The following is a 15,662-nucleotide window of genomic DNA, read 5'->3' on the forward strand; positions in this document are numbered from 1 at the left end:
TGGACACCCTTCCCCTCCAAGCCCAGAGCACTGTGCTCATCTGCAGCACTGGGAGCTCCAGGAGAGCTCAGTGGCCTCAGGCTGGAGGGGCCAGGGACTGCCCAGCTGGGACTTCACGTTCATGAGAGCATCTATTTAGGGAGCAAGGATGGAGAGACCTGCCAAGCTCTGAGGGAGGACAAAGGCAGGCAAAATGTCTCACTTAGAAAATGTTAACTGTGCCTGGGTTGAAGCGTGGCCCTCTGACACCACGTGCCTGCAGATCACACACAGGCACCTCAAAGCATGATGCCAAGGGAGATTCCAGTGGGTTTCAACACACTGGTGGGATAATTCCCAGATTCACAAGCTACTTTGTGTTTAGCTCTATTCCCCATCAGCCTTGGCCACTGCAAATACTTGACTAACTGCATGCCTGGTGCAGAGTCATTGGGATGTTGGATGTTGGTGAAGGGAACCTCACACACAGTTTATTTACAGCTGTGCAGGTACAGAGCAGCTCACCCATCAGCAGGTCAGACCTCCAGCTGGTCTTCAGTCCCAGGACTGAGAACAAAGCAGGACGGAGGAGGTGAGGACAAGGAAGAGAGGCAATAAGGAGGTGAAAAAAAGAGAGGATTAAGACCAGCCAACTCACAGGCAGCTCTGCCATAGTCACTCAGTAAAAGCCAGGCCAGACTGGAGCAGATATGGGGGGTTGGTTGAACCATAACCAGGTGGCACATGTTCCTGTGGGGTGTATAACTCACAAAGCACAGAACAGCCACTGCAATCATGAGGCTGAGCTCACCTGGCAGAGGCAAAGTGATGAGAACATTTCCAAAACCCAGCCACACTGGGCAGCAGGGAAGGGATTAAACTTGATGGGATTGCCTGAATGACTTTACACCAATGAGGCTACAATCAGCCACATGGCATCATCAAGAAGACAGCTATGAAATCAGACTGGTTTGTGGAGAGTTAGACTTAATTGGGGGAAAAAGGACTGTTTCAGCTACTCTTCCCACAGGGCTCTCTAGAGGGACTCTAGGGAAGGCTTGTGATCCCCAGCTGATGAATAAAGGCCCCATAACTAAACCCAGAGAGCCCAGTTTTCACTCAGGTGCTTCATATTACCCCCAGTCCTCTTGCTCCCAGCACAGCTCAGCGCTGCCTGTTCTGCTCTTTCTCCCTGTTTTCCCCTTCTCCTGTGCCCCCAAGCCTCTCTCTGCTGCAGAGCACCCTCAGCCAAGGGCACTGACAGCCCCCAGAGGCTGATAAAGCACTCAGCCAGGCACTCACCCAGCCAGAGAGCGAGCAAGGAGCACGAGCAGAGTCCAGGTGAGCAGCTGCAACGATCCACATGTTGGTTTAGAGCACCTGCCCACCACTGGCACATCCCCCTCTATCCTGACAGAATCCAAGCCACGCTTCCCCCACCTGGCCTGAATTCTCTCCTTCCCCTCAGGGCTTCAGCTGCTTGTTGAAGTCAAGGGAAGGAACTGGTGGAGAAGTCAATAGCAGAAAGAACAAGGGATTACCTGACCTTCTCAGAGACTTTAAACGTTATCTTACCTTTTTAAAATTAAAATTTGAGAAGGTTTTGCTATCTCTGTCCTGCATAAACCTTCCATCTCAGAATGCCCTCCAGATTTCTCTGACCCTGCTTCCATTTCTGCCTCCATCAGAATGCTCCTAAATATCAACACTGGTTTCTATCCTGTTTACCCAACAGGGCCACAGACTCCTGAACCTTCTTTAGCTGCCTCATGCTGCACTGTGACAGGATCACGTTACCATTCTGAGCTCTCTGGATGTTGAAATGAGCATAAAGGACCTTTCTCTCTGCGTCAGGGCACAAGATCGAGTTACCACATCCCTGCAAGTTCTTGCCTGTGAGCTGAGCCACGGTGACCACCCAACAGCACAACCTTAGCCTGTGACAAGCACAAAACGAAGTGCCTCATTTAACACATTTTCACCACCAATGAGGCTACTGCAGCACAAATGAAGCTGAGTGGAACCTCATGCTATTCACAGACCAGGTACTGGGGACATCAGTGTTTAAAATCCAGCAAGGGATTTACAAGATTTCAGTGAAACAATGAGAGTAGGGACAACCTACAGGTGACTCTGAATACAGATACTGAAAAAAAATGCATGATTTCTACAAGAATGAGATACATGTCTGCTCTCCAGATTATCCCACCTCACAACATCTTCATCACCTCCCCATATGCTGTACACACGTGTAAGTCTATGATACAACATCAATCACCATAAAAATCAGACAGATTCTAAGTTATTGAGTTAACACTTGGGAGATATTGCAAAAAAGGGATGTGAAATGAAAAATGAGTTACAACTTTAACTCTGGGGACTTTTCCATCTTAAGAAAGAAAAACAAAAGTGATGATGCACCCACAGAAGAAAGAAGTTTTCCAAAAGGGGAAATTTCTGTGTTTCCTTTCTGAGATTTGGCTTTGAGGAAAATAGCATTAATCTAATATGATGCAAATAAATAGTATGGATCTCTTCTGGTGAAAACAAAGGGAACATCCTGGGGAAGGATGCTGTGGCCATGGCATTAATGATGCTGTATCTCAGCTTGGTATCTCTAGTGCAGTGCAAGGCTAAGCACTACACAGGAGCACATTTTAAGTGTAGTTTTCTAATCAGAAAAGCTTTTAAAGAATACCTGGCCAGTGCCTGCTGTGGCTGCAATCAGATTTCCTTTAAATTCATAAAAGACTGAGCTTTCAAAGGAGGAAACATCCCCATAAAATCTGCAGAGCAGGACTGCCAACAGTGAGGCACAGCCAGCTGTGCTCTCAGCTCTGGGCATCTACAGCTGGGTTGGAAACACACACAAAAAAAATAAAAAAATCTCTGCCTGGTTCTGCCTTCCCAGGGCTTCTGCCAGGATCCTGGTGGGCTCCCACTGGGGAGAGACCCCCTGACACAGACATAACACCCTCCACCAGAAATTGCTGAGCCAACATCCAGGCATCAGGATTCTAATCTACACTTGTATCCCCTCCTTCATTTTTATTGCTCTGTGCCCATTTTCTACTGCTTTTGGGACAAATGAATAGGAGGGAATGTTAAAAAGCATTCCAGCCACATTAAATCAAATTAAGCATTTGGGGAAATAAGTTCTTGCTTTCTGGAGGCTCAGAAAAAAATGGGATGGCAGGGCATGGATGGATTTTCTGCAATTTTCTTATTACCTATGCTTAGAAGACTGATGTCTTTTTTTTTTCTTGTAATTCCTACAGCCTGTTTTGGTTTTATCAACTATCCTTAAAAAAACCCCAAACCTAAGCACAAAAACAAAGTAATAAAATAAAACCCTGTTAAATCAAAGGCCATAACAAGCACATCTTGCAAGTATCAGTAACTCAATGTACTGAAAGAGCTGAGAATGCTTAAACTTCAGTTGCAATTTTAAGTAGCATGTTCTTCAAGATGCCATTGCAATAGTTATCAAATTCTCCCTCTCCAAGACAGGCACCAGCAATATAAATAAGATTTTTTTAAAGATCCAGGGAAAGGAAGACCAGTGGCTTTGGGAAAAATCAGACAGAAGGAGTAATTAAAGAAGATTCCAGGAGGCAATAAAGCATTTGTGCAAAATGTCTCATAATAACAAATAAATTAGGGGAAAGCAGCTGTATGGGGGGAGTGGGGGAGAGGTACTTACACTCTTCTTCCATAACAACTATTTTAGTTTCTGAGGCTGGTAAGACTTGTGGTGCTTTCGTTGTTCCTGGGGAAATTAAGGTAAGAAAGTAGTGAACAAAATATCTCTTTTGAGCAGAGGAGGGTGGGCTTAGCTACTGTGGGGAGGAGCAGAGGGGCAGGTGCTGGTGTAGGGCACAGGCTGGGGGCTGGTGCAGGGCAGGGGATTGGGGTGACAGAGGCAGGACAAGGAGTGTCCCTGCAGGGGATGGCACAGGGCACGGTGTCCCCTCGCTGTGACGGGCCTCGTGTCACCCTAAAGAGGCAGAGATGGCTCAGGGCTCACCCGGCAGGAGATGAGCGAAAACGCAGGAGGTTTTCTTAGCCCTGATGGCCACAAGAGTGCAAAGATGGGATGGCCGGACATGGCAGTGGGGAAAATGTGGAGTTTAAGAAAAGGTGGGATTTCTGAAGAGCCTCCATCCCACGTGAAGTTCTGCAGCACAAATTAATGCTCATACAAGAGCTGGAGGAACAGGAAACAGATGAAGGACAGCACCCCAGATATTAGGGGAGACAAGCAAGGGGAGTGATTTCCCCTTTTTTAACCAGGATCCTGGGAACCCCAATGTCCACAGACACCAGCTCTACTCAACCTAGATGACAGCACCTTTGGAGAAGTCCCTCACACCCTTTGGGTGCACAAAGGAGAAAGCCCCAGGAGCCTGGCCAGGGGGTGCAGTGCCTGCCAGAGACAGGCCTGGGACCACCACAAAGAGCTAGAAGCAGAAAGAATTTTTTGTACAACTTGATTTTTTCTGCAGTGTTTGATAAGGAGCAGGGCAGTTGAGAAGATGCCTAGAAATTTTTTTGAGGAATAAAAAGAATCTGAAACAGTCACACCTCAGCTGTGCCCTCATGGACATGTGATATTAACATTAGACTATTCAATCCTGAGAACTGGGAAATTGACATTTTTCTAAGAAAGCATCTCATTCACTTCAAAGTCATAAAATCTGCAATATATTGCAGTATATTTTGACTAAGTCCAGAAGCATTTCCTCAGAAATTAACACCCTCACAAAGTTTCTCAATGCAAAAGCATTTATTTCTGAGCTGGGAGTTTTGTGGAAATGCTGGAATTGTAGAGGAGGGATAAGGTGAGGGTTTGGTTGAGGGGCATTTTCTAAGTGCCAAGGGGTCTCTGCTCTGCAACCATTCTCTCTAAAGATGTGGTGGTTTTGGTGACTTGCAACCAGATCTGTATGGCTGAAAAGCTGCTTTTCTGAAACTGAAAATTGGAATTGGAATAGAGCAAAGAGCACTTTGCAATGAAAGCCACATGAGGATCAGTGCTAAGGATTCTGAGGAAGAAGAAACAGGGGACAACACATGTGTGGATTCAGATGCCTTGAGGAGTTTTCTACTGAAAGGTATCACAGAAGAAGGGAACTTGCAGAAGTGAGGAAAGCTTGCAAGGCCCCAGGAAGGCCCAGCAGTAAGGGGAGAGGAATACTCCAGGACAGATGTGCCTACATTTTGGGAAGCCTGCTTAGCTCTGGGTCGCTCCAGGGGAAAGAGGGTACAGAGTGCAAAGGGGTGATGGGGACACAAAAGCCTCCAGGGATCAGCATCACCTCAGCTGCCCTTGCAGGGGGCTCAGCTGGCCCTGCTGTCCTGGCAGGTGCTGAAAACAGCACCAAGGTGTGCCTGCAGTGGCAAGGCAGCTGAGAGCCTGGGTTCATCCAGGCAGGGAATCCAGCAGATTCACAGTGAGATCTCTGTGTGTTTTTAGTGGGTTTTCAGGTCTTAACACATTTCTGGGCAGCTCAGGTGTGAGCCCGTCCCTGCTGAGAGGGTCCTCCCTGAGCAGGAGGAGCTGACCCCTGGCATGTGCTGCCTGCCCTGCAGTGGCCAGGTGTGCATTTACCTGGTATGGAGGTCAGAGCCCTGCAGCAGGCACTGCTCAACCACACTCCTCCTCTTGTGACAGGAGTGCTGGTGCTGGGGAAGGGGCAGCAGAGGAGGCAAACAGGGCTTTGATGGCTGCACAAAGGGAAGGGAGGTTGCACATGCAGCTCCCATCAAAGAGGAGCAGTTTATGTGGGACAGCCAGTGAGTGAGCCAAGAAAAAAAAAAAAAGAGAGCACTGCCTCAGTTTCTTACTCAGGACACCTTTCCTATCAGAATTGGACACAAACCCAGCAGAGCAGCAGGGCTGAGTTCACAGACACGGAGAATGAAGGCAGGGAGGTGTTAGTATGGGTGGCCTTCCTCCTGACCCTGCCAGCACTGGGACTGAACAGGCAGGATAACCGGGGGGGAGGCTGTGTGATGCTGCAACTTCGCGAAATAAAAGATTCAGGATGACAAACACGCTGAGGCTGAGAGAGAAAATACTGCCAGAAAGCAGCAGGAGAAAGCTACCTTCCCTCACACTGCGATAAGGCTGGTGAGAGAACAAAAAACTGGATCCCAGCAAGGGCTGCAGAGCCCAGAGCCAGAGCCCAGCGCTCACAGCCCAGGCTGCCACAGTGCCTGTTGTGAATGGCAGGAGGAAGAGCTTAGGAAATAGTCACCCCCTCCCCAGCTGTGCCCTCCCAGCTTCTGGCAGCCACTGTAGGGATTTTCTGAGCCGGAGGGTGCATCCAAACCATCGTGTTAAGCAATATAATTATTATGACCAAGATAATAATAAAACCACCTAACCTCAGACTCCATCCGCTGAGCTCTAAGAGATGGAGCACACACTCTAGGATGAAAACCAGAAGCAACTTCACTCATCACAAAGCTATGGTCTAATTACTTGTCTTCTGGTGAGTTTTGCTTCTCAGAAATTCTTTAAAAAATGAAAACATCAAGCTCACCAGCTTTCTTTCCTCCTTACCCCTTCTTAAAAAAATACATAGACTGTAAGTTTATTTAAAATGTAAATTAACCACATTGCCAGTGACAGATAACAAAGATAAACATTTATGCTAAGCTGCATTTTTCTTATCTCACAAGATTGTTTTACTCAATATCCTGAAAGCATGAAACAAAATTCAAGACAGACCATGTGCAGAACCTTTCTGTGGAATGGCAGACAGCTCGAGACATTTGCTGGCTTCTTCACTTACCACTTTTCACATTCAGGCTGCCTTTTGCGGTGTCTTTCCCTAAAACGTTCTCCGCTTCGCAGCTGTACTCCCCAGCATCTTCAAGCTTCACCTTGTTGAACTGCAGTCTGGAAATCTTTCTGTTGAAAAGTACAGCAGACATTTCTTACTCGATTGCTGACCAACCTCATGAAGTGACAACCATTCCTGGCCCTGGGATGCTGCCTGGAGGGTCACCCCTGCTTGACAGGATGGGCTGCCTGAGCTTGCTGAATAGGCACTCAAGCCTGGATAGGATTTGGACAAGTCCCTTCCCAAGATCTCCTAGGTGAACATCTCCCTCTGAACCCACTGCTCTGAGCATGCTGCGTGGTTTGGTCTGACACCTCCTCTCATTCACACAGAAAGTCTCATGAGGAGTTGAGGCCCAGGGTCCCAGCACTCCAGCACAGGCTCTCCACACTGGAAAAAAGCCAACTTAATGATGGACAGTGGGATCTGCCTGCCAAACAGAGATGTGTAGAGGAGATGCCTGTTCTGCACCTTCCTCAGCGGGGATGCTGAGCAGTCAGTGCTCCACCGGCTGCGTTCAGCAGTGCCACACACTCAGCACAAACACCCACGGCACCCAGGGGACTCACCCCTTGCCAGCCTGCACATCCAGTCCCTGGGTTTTGCCCTGGACATATCACTGACAGCTTCATCTCGACCTAAAAAAAGGGCAAGCACCTCGTGTCCCCCAAATCCACACTCCAGTGGACTACAGACGTGTGTGACTGAGCTGCACACCCTCATCTTACCAACCAGATGTGCCTCGAAAGAGCAGGAGAGGGTGGGTGTGACAACTGCCCGTGCCACCTCCCAGCCCGTGCCACCTCCCAGCCTGTGCCACCTCCCAGCCTGTGCCACCTCCCAGCCCTGCTGCTCCTCCATGGAGAGGGAGAGCTCTGCGGCAGAGCTCTGCGGCGCTGCGGGAAGGAGCATCGCCTTTCCCACTGGCTATGACTCATTCCCTGGGATGGCTCTGACTAACAGGCAAAACCTTTTGTTGCCCAGTTTAACAGGGATCTATAGGAGCCTTCAACACACACTGAGTGCCACTCATGAGACCGCAGTGGGACTCCTGCTGGTTTACTACATTTTCTTCCATTTTAGCCATCTTATCAAAAGCCACCTTGTCTGCTCTTCTCATGAGAACATCTCTGTTTGCTTTCTACACCAAGCTTTTACCTCAGGTCTGTGTCACTTTATTTAGAGACTTGGAAGCGCTGCCAGCTTTAGAAAGAGCTCCCAGTGGCCGATGTTGCTGAAGGCAAATATAATTCCATTTATGTGGAAAATAATCATTAGCCTCGGACATAGCTGCAATGTTACACGTGTCATCTGAGAAGGACTTTTCTTTGGGATGTGAAAATCATTGTCCATAGGAAGCCCTTCACAGAAGCACACTGGCATCTTTTTAACACCCTGACAAGCTGTTCTCCTGGGAGGCACGGCGCAAGGGCACAGCAGGAACATCTCACTAGTTATATTAGTAAATTAAAAGCACTTGGAGATGACTTGGTAGAGCTCCCAGGAAACAGGCGCTGCCCTGTTTTACAGGATGCGGTCAAGTGCTCAATTGCATGAGCTGGGGCCACATGTGAAGCAATTTTTAAATGAATGTTGACAGTATGCAAAGACCTCTTGAATCCCTCTGACTGTAGGTCTCCCCTAATCCATTTGTGCAGTGACTTGGGCCAACACATTCCAACATGGAAGCCTAAGCAAGAGGGGTGATTCTGCCTTGACTCCCAGTGCAGCACCCTTCTCTGAGTGTTCTCAAGTCTCTCAGCACAGCCTGTGACAGCCCTGGGCATCGTGGCCCTCACTGCTGTGCTGCCTTGGGAGCCAGGTAACACACACGTTACCTGAGAGAGATATTTAAGGGCATTTCAGGGCATCCAGTGCCTGTTGCTGCCCTGTGCCTGTTGCTTCCTGCACCTTGCTGGGAGGGATGAAGGTGCATGACAGGGGCCTGGGCTCTGCTGGGCTGCAGCACCTTGTTCAGGAGCATGTTCCCCACTCCCTCCATAGAGGAACGTGTGGAAATGCTCATCAAAAGAGCGAGATGGCTCCAGAATGCAACTCCAAGACTGCTCCCAGCCCAGCCATTACTTTCTCCCAGCTGTCTCAACCCTCTCTGCCAGAATGCACCATTTATTTTACAAAGCAGCTCTCAGGACAGGCTGCAGTGCAGGCAGCACATGCTGAAAGCAGCTTGGAAGAGCAAGGCTCTAACTCAGAGTCCATAGAAAACACCACCCTGGCACATCAGCATGCTGGGGCTCTCTGCCAGGGCAGAGCTGAGAGCATCAATGGACACGCTGCCTTCAGCTGCCAGAGCACAGATGTTCTAATGATAACTGGCTGCATGGCAATCTCAATCCACAGCACATTTCACCAGGTGGAGCAACTGGAAAAATCCACTACTGCATTATATCACCTAGGTATGTGATCTTTTACAGATAAGGGGGTGTAAGTCCCAAAGATATGAGTTAGGGAGTGGCATAAAAGGAGCCACACTTGACAGACTCAGTTCCAACAACATGGTGAGAGATATTTGGTCTTTTACCTGGAACTGGAGGGGAATGTGAGCAGAATAAAGAGTGATGTTGGCATTGGGAGCATAGCAACATCAAGGTGAAACCAAAGGGGATTACTTTGTTTTAATGCACAAGACTTGTACTGTCAAAAGACCTTATTTTTGCCATCACAATTTGTTGAAATTATCCTGGACTGGAAGATCCCCTTGAAAAATCAAGAGCTTTTTCTTGCTTTTCATATCCCAGGCCAATGGTGTGGCACCTCTTGGTCTCCACACTGTGCTGTATAATGTCTGGTGACAGACTCAGGGGAAAGGAGATGAGAGTTGGAGATATGGATCAGCTTTCACGTGGAACATAAGTGCAAAGAGAATTTCCCTATTCCAGAAGCACTGAAACAGCCAGAGAGATACCTTGCTTCACAGCATTAACCATGTCCTTTTAATTAACACGGAAAATACCTGTGCACTGGAAGAACTAAGCTGAAGCATGTCAAAGGGACAAGTCCTTGCCTGATCTGTGTGTGCCAAGGGTGACCACTCTGGTTTTTGTTCTATTTTGCTATCTCCAAGTGCTCCTGAAATATCACAACACTCCTTTGGAAATCAGCTTTTCCAAGCTGTGTTCTTCGCCCTGCTGTCCCCAGGGGCAGGTGCTGTGTTCTCCTGAGGGCTGATTTCACAGACACACCAAAGAGTGGCCTCCAAGCAGTTACACTGGGCACAGGAGTGTGGGATGAAGGCTCCTGGGGACAGCAGGCTCTGGGAGAGCCCTACATGTGCGTTCACAAGGGTGCCTGGCTGCCAGACGATGCCATTCTTCTGGAGGAAGGCGCTGCCCCGGGCTGTTTGCTCAGTGAAAGGGCCAGGGTCACTGACAGATCCCATCATTTCGCTGCAGTGCAACCCTGTTGACATCTCTTTACTCCGGGGGAAAATCTGCCTCATTGTCTTCCCTGACCCTCAGCACATATGACTTAGCCACGCACTAATTATCTCCTGTAGTGCCAGTGGAGGGATAAGCCACGGGGAATATGCTGTCTGCAAGCTCAGAGGGATAGGATTCACAAGGAGACCTTCAGCCTGGCCAAAAGAAGATCCCCCAAAATACCTTTCTGGCCAAGAGAAAAGAGTCCCCCAGAGGGCAGTTTGGAGGGATGAGTAAATCACCCTCTTCGGTGCCAATCTCCAGACTACAATGGGAAACAAGGAGATCAGCCCTTGGCCAGGACCTACACAAAGATCCTGGCAAATTCTGGCTGGGAAGGGTGTCCTCATCGGCTGTAATTTAGACATCTAAATGTGAGCTCAGGCCCTGAGGCCTCCAGTGCAGTGAGAGGAGAAGAAACAGGCCCTGCATCTGAGCCAAGGAGGAACTTCCCATGACAGCACTCATGTTCCCACCAGCACTTTGGTCAAGCTTGAATCATTCTTCCCGTCTTACCTACTGCCAAGTGGAAATGGGGCCATCTCCCCAGGTCATCTCCTCACCAGGCCATTCATGTCAGAGCATGGGATCAGGAGAGCAGCTGCCATCAGCTGCCCCCTTGACACCTACACTGAGGACTCTGTGCTCCCCTGGGTGAGTCCAGCCACTTCTGCATCGTTCTGGACAAGAATAGCTCCAGGATTACTACTGTTGTAGTGGTTTATTAGTCTTCTAAAAATAGGGCAACTAACACATAAGTAACAAAGAAGTCAAGGAATGAGGTGATGAACAGAAATTGGAGACTACCCTATATGTAGCCCCAAAATTGTCAATGAAGAGCACTGCACATAGTAAACACACCTGGAACCCTAGGAAAAGGAAATTCCCAAACATGACCCTTGCAAAGGACACACTGGATGCCCTGCTGTGGTCACCCATTAACTCCATTCCCCTCTGTTTGCACGGAGAGCCAGCAGCAGGAAGTACAGTGGCACTGATGAGAGCAGGAGTGCCAGCAATTGCTGCTGCATCCTGCCAGAGATTTAATTGGTGCCTATGTGCTGCCCTGGCACTCTCACCGAGCTGCATTCGCCCTGAAAGAGCAGGTTAATGATTGGCAAGAAGATTCAGGATATCCAGCTTGCAAACCACAAGTGCTGTCCAGCAGCCATCAAACACTGGGCAGCCCCACTGGGGCTCGGGGGGGACACGTCCATCATCCCCAGCACTCAGTGGGTTAATTCAGGCAGAGGGAATCACTGCAATGCAAAGGCAGTGTGGGGATGGTCATGGCAAAGCCGCTTTGTCCAGCAGGGCAGGAGCAGCCAGGAGCACTCTCTCCCTTGCACAGCCCCCCTGATCTCTTCCCTGCCCTCCAGCTGTGCTCAGCAGAGCTGGGCAGAGCTGGGCAGGGCGGCTGTGCTCGCAGTGCTTGAGGAAAACAAGTGTCCAATGCTGGCTGCTCTGTGCTCCAGAGCATCATCTGGCCAGCTCAGTATCAGCTACAGAAAGAACAAATGGGAAAGGAGACAGAAATGCCCTCAAGCAAAGCAATCATATAAGAGGGGTAAAGACAGGAAAGTTTGGAGTTTTCAGCTTGGCCATCATCCCTTCTCTATCTCCCTTCCTCCCCTCACACCATCTTCTGACCCGCGCTGTGCGTGACCTGCTGGGATGGTGGGAGACAGGGAATGTCCTTGCAGCGCCCAGGACAGAACCAGACATCCCCTGACCCACTTTACCTGCTCTCTCCTACCCCTGTTCCCCAACATTAAAGTGCTGTTCTAACCTGAAAAGCAGATTTGCCCCTTCTGTGCTCAGCAGTGCTGTGGTCTCTCTGTGCCCAGGCTTGGGACAGGCTGATTTTAAGAGGAAGACTCGCCCAGTCCTCACTCTGCAGAGCTGACACTGACACTGGTCTCAGAGTGAGGGCGAGTCACTTCTGGGTTGGACAGTGTCAACAAGAGGGGACAAGATCGATAAGTACACTCCAAAGAGCAGGGTCACTTGTGCAACCCCTTCCAGGCTCAAATGCAGCCAGGGGTGTTCTGGAAATGGGAAGAGGTGTGGGGCAGCACAGGCAGTGACACACAATCACACCAGTGCCTGGCGTGGACTTTGTGGCTGCTGTGTTGAGAGGCAAATCCCTGTGCAATGCTGCTGCTCTCTGTGCCAGGCCAGGCCGTGGCACCTGCCAGGGTGTGACGTCAATAAATGAGTAAAAGCTGCGTTTTGGGCTCTGCCTGATGCACAGACCCAATGTCACTGCAGGGTCCTTTGTATTACTTCTGGAATTCAAGGCAATTGATCCATCCTATGAATGCTTCCTCCAATCCCAGTGCCAGGATTTTAATTTCTTTGAGAAAATGTAGGTCCTGGAGCAGTACTCTGCAGCCAGCTCCCAGCAGGTTCTTTCCCTGCTTCCTGTGATCTCATACAGAAGCAGTCCCAAGACTTCCCAGGGACTTCCCAGCACCAAATGTGGAACAGATTCCTCATTATCCCAAAGAGTGTGTGACCTTAATACAGAGACAAGGTCCCTTGGTCTCACTACCTCAACAACCAAACCATGAGCTGCTTCTGTGGCAGGGAGGGAAAAGAGGGCCAGTGCTGCTGGGGAGAAGGCACAGAGGTCCTTGTTTGGAAGTGTAACACATATTGGGTGGAGGTTGATGTGCTGGGCAAATCAGAGGCAGGACCAAAACTTCAGGGACTGCCAGAAGTAGGGAGGAAGGCCTGAGAGGACCTTTAAAGCAAAGAACATTAGTTGTAAAGAATCAAAGAGCAGAGGGAGGTGCCATACCAAGAGTAGCTGTCATGGGGACAGCCCTGGACAGAGCCCAAAAATGGAGATGAGCAGAGCCAGGCTGCAAATACTGATACCAGGAAAAAGTATTTTGGGGAACAGAAATAATGAGAAAGGGATGGCACCTTCACATGGGCAGGGAACTATTGCTCAAAATCTCTGTGAAACACCACTGCGGTTGTACAGAGCACATACAGGAGATCTAGATAAAGTTTTGGGTCTCGTCGTGTCATTCTCTTCTCCCCAGGCCATTTTCCTGCCGCTGGTACATGTCATAGATCCTCAGCAGTGTCTGCTCCGTGGCAAATTTGTGCCTGCAGGTCTGTGATGTGGTGTGCTGGATGAACTTCCAGCAGCCTCGGCCCTCACCCCAGCCCTCCTCCCCGAAGGTAAAACATTTTAACTTAAGTGGGATGAGTGGGATTTCAGCTCATGTCTCAGTGAGGGCCTCGACCTAATCTGTGACATTTTGCAACCAGAGTGGGCGAAGGTCTGTAGAGAGAGATTTTTATTTTGTTTTTGTAAGCATCCAGCATGGCTGGAAAAACCACACCAAATTTCAGGCACATAAAGCTCTTTCAACCTCTAAGTTTGCAGAGCCCAGCAGCTGAAGCAGCCCAGCAACTGACTGAGACTTATTAGCAACTATAATGCAGTCAAATTTGATTAAATGTCCACTCCCTGATTCTCTCAGGAGCCCCAACTTGCAAAGTCTGTGGATTGTTTGAGCTCAAAACCCAACTGCTTCTCCTTTCAGTTCTCAAATTCCCTGGTTCAGTCCCAGGTGCATTGGCCAAGATGATGTCCATCATCTCCTCTAAAACAACAAGCAAACAAACAAAGGAGATGCTCTCCTTCACACCCCCCTCCAATGAAGTGCCTTCAGCAGCTAAAACCAAATCCCAAGTATTGGAGACTTATAATGACATGTGAGAGTTAGCAAGGCAGCAGCTCCCCTGGTGATTATAACAACACCGGTGCTTGAGAAGAGTCTTCGCTTCAAGGCATCTGGAATTGCTCTTGCAAGATCCATTGTCAAATGAGCTTTTTCCTTTGTTTAAAAATGTCAGCCCAAAGACCCCTGCCAGAGTGGTGGTATAGCCTGCTTGGGTTCACTCTGGCTCCCACAAGGCTTCAACAGTCCTCTTTGCCCCTCCTTGTCTCCAGGCTTAATTAGGAAATCATTTATCATTATTGGCACTCTCGTTCCCCTGCTGCTTTGGCATTATTTTTTTTTTTTTTTTGGCCTTCATTCCAGTGCAGTGAGCTGTACAGGGAAGACCACAGCCCCATTCATTGTGGGTGGGGAATAATCTACAATTGGGAGCCCTACAAGGAAGACCCCAGCAATGAATCTGCTCAAGTGGCATTGCCTGAGGGACTACTGTACAGAAACGAGAGGAGGGGATCCCTTGGCTCCACTTACAGGCTAACAATAGGGATTCCTGGTGATACTGAAAGTAGGACACTACTCCCAAGGGATGTCATATGGTCAGCCTGTCCCAAACTGAACTGCCAACCCTCCCCAATCAATGATACGCCTACTTCATCACCCCAGCAGCGTCCCTTGGTAGAAGAGCACACAAAGGGAAAGGGCTGTAAGGACAGGCACAGCTCGGGGACCCCCAGGCTCCTGGGCTCCAGCTGAACATCTGCATGTCCCAGGCTGAGCTTTGAGCATGAGTTCAGGAAGGGAAGGTTCTCTACACCTCCACAAGCAAAAACTCCCTTGGCTTCCTCCACAGCTGGCACTTGACCATTTGCCAGAATAGTCAGAAAGTTAAAACCCAACCTGAACTTCTTGGGAGCCTCAATCAGACCTCAGACACACTCAGCCAAAAATGGCATCACTTTAGCAGCCTGGGGGGAGAGCCATTCACTAGGCTGTATTTCCACTACCACAGGCAATTCTTTCTGGGTAATTTCTCTGGGTTTCCCATCAACTGTGTTTTATTTAAATGGAGATGGAGATAAAATTCCAGCCAATAATTTCTTCCACCTTAAAGAGGTTTCCCCTTCGTGCAAGCCAGGCTTGCCCCAGCCTGTCACTAATTACAGATGGAACATGAAGTTCAGAAAGGAGGAATCAGAATTGTTCCCCTCCCTCCAGCAAATATCCATTAAAAAAACTTGACTCCTCTGCCTGATGGCACTAGAAGCTTTGCCGGTAAGTTTAAAAAGAAGAGGGAAATGATTGATGGAAAAGTTGAAGAGCTGACATGTAGTTAAGTGCTCCTCTCCTCCTTACAACATATACATCCCTTATTTTGAAAGAGATCCCCTCTTCTAGAGATCAAACAAAAACCCAATCACCAAAAAAAAATGCTTCAGTCATACTTTCTAGTTAGAAACCTCAAGGCTCTTTAAACACACAGGGAAAAAAGCCAGGAATGAATCACAGAGGGCAACCATGTTCTTGTCTCCCATCCTAACCCTCTGCATGCTAAAGATCTCAGTGCTGGGGACAGATTTCACCTGTGCCCAGCTCTGCCAGGGCCTCACAGTGCCAAGGGAAACACTGTGGACATCACTTTGCTGGAGGGCTCTTTTGGCTTGGCTCCAGCAGAAAACTCAATCAGGTCTTTG

At 48.9% G+C, this 15,662-nt stretch overlaps 1 protein-coding gene across 2 annotated transcripts in view; it reads right to left on the reverse strand.

Moving 5' to 3' along the window:
• Nucleotides 1-15,662, reverse strand: part of NRG2 (neuregulin 2) — a 154,476-nt gene that overhangs the window by 36,433 nt on the left and 102,381 nt on the right. The window contains exons 3-4 of one of the 2 annotated variants that reach the window (XM_031506032.2): nt 6,780-6,898; nt 3,683-3,748 (exon numbers count right to left, since the gene is read on the reverse strand). In XM_031506032.2, coding sequence (XP_031361892.1) covers nt 3,683-3,748; nt 6,780-6,898 — 185 coding nt within the window. The remainder of the gene's footprint in view (nt 1-3,682; nt 3,749-6,779; nt 6,899-15,662) is intronic. The other variant, XM_021531870.3, reaches the window with a different exon arrangement.

Source organism: Lonchura striata, chromosome 15, assembly GCF_046129695.1.
Source record: "Lonchura striata isolate bLonStr1 chromosome 15, bLonStr1.mat, whole genome shotgun sequence".
Taxonomy (NCBI): Eukaryota; Metazoa; Chordata; class Aves; order Passeriformes; family Estrildidae; genus Lonchura; species Lonchura striata.